We start from the raw sequence: 6,000 nt of genomic DNA, 5'->3' as shown, positions 1-6,000 counted from the left end.
TTGAATCTAAAACACATCTTTTGAGTTAGATCTTCTCTTTTTATTCAATTTGTTAATCTCTGAATTGTGATTAGATTTTTTGAACTATTATTTATATAGTTGGATTTAAATCTGCCATTTTACCTTTTATTTTCTGCATTTTGTCTCTTTTTTTCACTGTTTCTCCTTTACGGCATTATTTACCCCATAAAAGGGTAAAAACAGCAATAAACAATATACAAATATTTCTGTAAAGTTAATAGCTCTACTAGGACCTAAAGCCTAATGTAGTGATACCCAAAGACACCAGGAACATCCTTCCATCACTGCATGTTGTCATCTGCTACTAAGTTGCTGACTGGCTGGTCTCCTTGAAGGGCAGGACCACAGGCCCACACTGAGAGCTCAGCATCAGTGCCTGCTGCTGTCAGCCCAGGTGCCATTAGTGGTTGTTGTTACAGCAGGCTTGGTGGCAGCCCACTGAGAAAGCACTGGAATAGGCAAAAGATGCCATAAACCAGCAATGCTGCTCTTCAAATGTAGATAGATGCTATGGATGTTAACAAAGATCAAATCTAAGTTGATGGAGGATGGCTTCAAAGACAGGGCAAGAGGTAGATGCCCTTCCTCTTTCCCATCTCTCTCTCTCTCTCTTTCTCTCTCTCTCTCCCTCCCTCCCTTCCTTCTTTCTTTCTTTCCCCCTCTCTCTCTCTTTCTTTCTTTCTTTCTTTCTTTCTTTCTTTCTTTCTTTCTTTCTTTCTTTCTTTCTTTCTTTCTTTCTCTTTCTTCTCTTTTTCTTTTTTCTTTCTCTTTCCCCCCTCCTTCCCTCCCATCCTTTCTTTCCCCTTCCTTACCTCCCTCTTTTTCCCTCCCTCCCTCCCTCTTCCTCCACTTCTCTTTTCTTTCTTTCTTCCCTTTTCTTTTCTTTCTTCTTTTACTTGTGATCCTGAGGATTGAACCTAGGGGCTTCACACTGAACTACATCCCTTTTTATTTTCTGAGACAAGTTCTCACTAAATTGCTAAATTGCCCAGGCTGGGCTCGAACTTGTGATCCTCTTGCCTCAGCCCCCCAACTGCTAGGATTTCAGGCATGTGTCACTTGTTCTTTCTTTTCTCACTCCTTCCCCAGCATACTCAAGATCCTTTCCTTACAGCAGTCCTCTTAGCAGTCTTGGTTGACTGTGCAAGAAGATTAACTGTAGAATAAATAGCAACTACTGTCCATTTACTACCTTTCTTTTATTTTATACCAAATTAGTACCTTCAACCTTTTCTAAATTAGTTCTGATGTTCAAGGAAATAAAATTCATAAGGATATATACATATTCTTAAGTGAATTTCTGTAAACCAACATTTTATTTCACATTTTATGTAAAATAAACACATTTTCAAATGCTCATTAATTTTAAAATGGATAACATGATAGATTTTATGTTTTTACCCATAATAAAAAGTAAATTATAATATAAACAAAATAAATATAATGGTATATATTTAAATTCTTAGTAAATTATTAAGGAGGTATTAATAATTTTGGCTGTTTTGTTAGTTCCTGTAGACTTATTTTGTGTATAAATTATAGATATATATTTTCTCTGTGTAATGAGGAAATGTATACATAGGGAACTATAAGGCACAATCATATGCAAAGCAGAAATAATACCCCAAACAGGAAAACTCTATTGACCTTTATGTTCACATAATAACCAGGATAATCTGACAATACCTTATGAAATGATACATTAATCATAGAAAAAATTTTTCCCTTAAAAATCTAAATATAAGAGCTTTGTCCCCACTGAGAGGCTGAAGGAAACCCCAAAATGACCACTAGTGATTGTCAGCTCTCTTAACTCTTGTAAGAATTTGCTTATAAAAAGGGGAGCTGGATGTCATGGGATCTCCTGAATTGAATCCTGGAACAATAAAAGAAATGAGTGGAAAATTGGTGACATATGAAAAAGAAGTGTAGTTTAATTAACAATAATGTCCAGTGGTAACTACTTAGCTTTGTTTCATATATACCATTTGCTAAAATTAAAGAAATATAAACGTACACATGGGAACTTTCCACTGTATCTTTGCAACTTTCTATAAACATAAAGTTATTTAAAATTAAAATTTTATTAAAAAGTATGAGGAAGATGCAAGTCTGCACCTGTGCACACAAGAGCCATATTATGCTCTGATTCGAGCAACAGAGAGGAACACACAGCATCATTTCAGAACAACCCATGGTAACAAGAGAAAGCAGTAACTGGGAGAGGGCCATTAGGAGCTTCAGTGTGTTGGGCAAACTCCACTTATTGACCTGGAGTGGTGGATACACGTGTATTCATTTTAAGGTAATTCACAGAACTGTACTTCATGTCACACTACCTCTCCATAAAAAAGGAGTTTAAAAAATGCTTCTCTATTACCAGAAAGGTTGGAGTGAAAACAACATATGGAAATAATGTGGTGGACAAGTAGCACAGGAACCTGCACAGAGACAGATATAACCATTAACAAATAACAAGTCCAGAACTTTTAAAGTGGAAAGCATCTTGGGAATCACCGAGTCCCGCAGTGGTCAGTTCTCTGTGGAGGCCGCTGCGCAGGTTCTGGTGCAGTGGGACAAGGCAGGGACCAGACAGCAGAGTCTCAGTCAAGTTCCTCAGGGAAATCTGATGCACAAGTTATTATACACTACTGAGCTATTCCTGGAATGACTTCTCAGAGCCAGAATGCCCCAGAATGACACAAGTGCCATTATTACCAGATCCCTGGCCCTGTACTCTACCTATAGCCTAAGACCCAGCCAAGTTTCCTGAGATAATACAGCTCCCCTGGAGAGGAATAAGTGTCATCATCCTTAATAAGCTGATCAGAGATATGTTTTATCAGCATGGTTTTTAACACTAGAAATAACATGAGGTTTTTGAAAATATTTTAGATTTCTTATTTCTAATACAGCATTAATACACTTGTTATTTAGGAAACAATGGGATACCATAGATTCATAGGCTATAAAAACTAGAGGGCAACTAGTTTAGTTTAGGAATAGCCTACCTATTCCCTTAAAAGACGAAGAAACTGAAGGCAGAGATATTAGTAATTTGTTAAGTGCTTCTAGGATTCAGTTCTTTTTCTAGGATTCAGTTCTTTTTCAGATCAGTAAGTTATAGTAGATTGCTTCCTTGAAGATATTGTTTGATAAGATGAAATAATTTGCAATACGTAACATCCTTAGTTTTTGGCTTGGGTTATTTCAATTTTTTATTTTTATCTATCTATCTATCTATTTATTTATTTATTTATATTTATTTATTTTTATAAGTTTCAGTTTCTCATGATTGTTTGAATAGATCTATAGAAAATAACATGCTGAACAACAATTGACAGCAAGTGAACAGAATACAATATAAAATCCACATCAGAATTAAAATAAATCATGGTGCTCCTCTTAATGTGAGAATAACTCATGGTAAACTATAGTGGAATTTAAGAATATTTTTTAAGAGAAAACAATTTTATGTAGGCAATGATGACGAAGATGAACATCATACAAGCCAAAGCCACATGATTCTTCCACAAACCCCAAGATGAGAGATCAATGCCCTGGATTGTCAAGAATTCTTCACCAGTACATCTGAAATTCAACACAAAAAGAAAATAACTTATTCCTAGTAGCTGTCAAATGTAATCAATATATTCACGATTCTTTAATAAAGAAAAATATAGGTTAACCAAATAGTTAATAATTAACATTGATATGTAATAGCTAACAGACATTGTGTGCTTGCAATTTTGCTCAATGCTATGTTGAGTAATTTTCACCCAACAGGTTAGATAATTCTTCCAATAATCCAAAGGGATCTACACACACGTATAAAAGAGTAGGCTTCGTGAACTTCCCAACGGTTATAGAATCATATTATGAACCACATTTCTAGTTTGCCTAACTGTAATGCTACTCTCTTCAAAGCCAATATTTATCAAGTATGCTTTCACTTACTCTTAACTGAGAACACCTACAGCCTTGATAAAATGGGAAAAACTCCTTGTAGTTTTGCTCATCTTCAAGACAGACATCCAGAGCACAGGCTATAAATTCTAAAACTAGAACCAGAGGGGAGCAAGTGCTTCTGGCAAGAGTCTCATTTTGTCAGCTCTAACACTAAGATGGCAGTGAGCACTGCAGACACTAATCACAGAGCATTGCCAGAACATCCAGGATCAGACTCAAACATTAAGGAGCAGCTGGAGCAGAGCAGGATGGAGAGTCCTGCCACAGGTTAGAAAAGTACCTGGTGCTGAAAACATCTAACATAGCCACAATTATTGCCTGCTACAATTTCTGTCCTTCTCTTGGAAGAATTTTAAATTTAGCATTTCTAAAAACAGCAATAGCTTTTCTGTGTTGTAAGGGTGGCTAGATTCTTCCCCTTGTTAGCATGAGCTTGAGTAATCATGGATGAAGCCTGTGGTGACTCTTCACCATCTGTTCCCACTTTTCCTGTCCACTTCCTCCTGACCAGAGGCCGGCAATGACCTTGTGTTACAAAGATACTACACCCAGATGAAGCCAGAGGAAGGGGGCTGAGTAAGGAAAACCATTCTTCATAACAGGCTTTTCCTGTTAAGAATGAAACATGGATATTTGTCTTATTGCTAAGAATTATTTAAGTACTATTGGAATGATTGAGATATTTAGGATGCCAGCATTATCTTTTCTCTTATTAATTTATGTGTCAAAATCAAATATTAACAAGAATAATAGAGAAGGAAAATATTAAAATTTAAAACAAGATCTAATTTTATTAAAGCCTGTTATTTGTTTTAATGATACAATTTAAAAGTAAGATTTCCTTCTCAACTTACTGAAATATGTGTTTCTTTCTTTAGAAGATATGATACTCCTGTGATAGGGAGTATTCCGAGTTGGCTTACACACACACACACACACACACACACACACACACAGCTGTGTATCCTTTGATTTCATGGTGTTTTCCAAAAACGTGAAGGAAAGGCAAGTGCAGAATAATCCTGGCAGAGTTAATGATCACCCTGTTTAACTGATACTGCCCTTTTGAGTCTTACTATCATCCATGTTTTCGGCTCATAGGTAGCATATAATCCATTTAGTGCAGAAGGTGTAAACCCTAAACTGAAAGCTAAACTGAAAACAGTTCAGTTTAAATGGAAATGTTCTGAAAAGAACTCAAACCCACAATCAAAACATGAAAATAATCTTTCAAAGGGCCCAAAATATTTCTGTACATTAAATACATGTTGACTGCAGCATAACACAAATACAGCATGTTCACATGCATTAGTATACAATGATTCACTTTAAGATTAAGAAAACACAGGTCAAGAATGATTTATTGACCTTCAAAGGACCTGTACCAGCTCTGCATCTGGAGATCATTCTACATCACACCACAGTAATAAACAAATGCATTATGACACTGAACACAAACTTACATTACATAGTTGGGACAGCTACTGCTTTCTTCTGTATTGAGTCCTACACAATAGTCTTCTCCCAAAAATTCATTATGTTGCAAAGCCTGTAACACATGTGGGAATAGGACAAAGTAAATAGCTTTGAATTTCAAAAAGTTCTCAAAGAAGTAGCACAATTATGTCCTCTAGTGTAGTCCTTATATATTATTTCTAAAAACAGTAAGTTTCATATTCACAGGCTTTGTCTCACTCACTAAAACAACTAGTTATTTTCTCTGGGAATCTCAAGGCCTAGATTTGGGATATTGCTTCTGATTGGCCAAGAAGGGAGATCTCTGGATCTCCCTTAAATACTAAAATGAAAGGAGTATAATTTATGGCAAAGACGTTTTGTTCTTGTTTATTTTTATCAAAACCAGTTGTGCTTGGTTACACTATAGAAAGACATAGATAGCTTTCTTTCAAGTTGATTAGCCTGGTAAAGGCAATATAGCTCTGAATATTATACGGTCTTTATTTCTGTTCTAATGTTTTTTTCAATAGAAGCTACATATTGTAGTCTTCC

The 6,000-nt window shown here is 35.8% G+C and overlaps 1 protein-coding gene across 3 annotated transcripts in view; it reads right to left on the bottom strand.

Moving 5' to 3' along the window:
- Window positions 1–997: 997 nt before the first annotated feature.
- The window catches only part of LOC101721703 (broad substrate specificity ATP-binding cassette transporter ABCG2), an 83,808-nt gene continuing 78,805 nt past the window's right edge, over window positions 998–6,000 (bottom strand). The window contains exons 15-16 of one of the 3 annotated variants that reach the window (XM_004848051.4): window positions 5,454–5,539; window positions 998–3,612 (exon numbers count right to left, since the gene is read on the bottom strand). In XM_004848051.4, coding sequence (XP_004848108.2) covers window positions 3,465–3,612; window positions 5,454–5,539 — 234 coding nt within the window. In that variant the 3' untranslated portion in view covers window positions 998–3,464. The remainder of the gene's footprint in view (window positions 3,613–5,453; window positions 5,540–6,000) is intronic. The other 2 variants (XM_087215841.1, XM_021261053.2) reach the window with 2 other exon arrangements.

Source organism: Heterocephalus glaber, unplaced genomic scaffold, assembly GCF_053883595.1.
Source record: "Heterocephalus glaber isolate CG9 unplaced genomic scaffold, H.glaber_assembly_v1.0 deba00001454, whole genome shotgun sequence".
Lineage (NCBI taxonomy): Eukaryota > Metazoa > Chordata > Mammalia > Rodentia > Bathyergidae > Heterocephalus > Heterocephalus glaber.
Note: the sequence above shows the minus strand (reverse complement) of the source record. Positions and strands in the feature narration are given on the sequence as shown.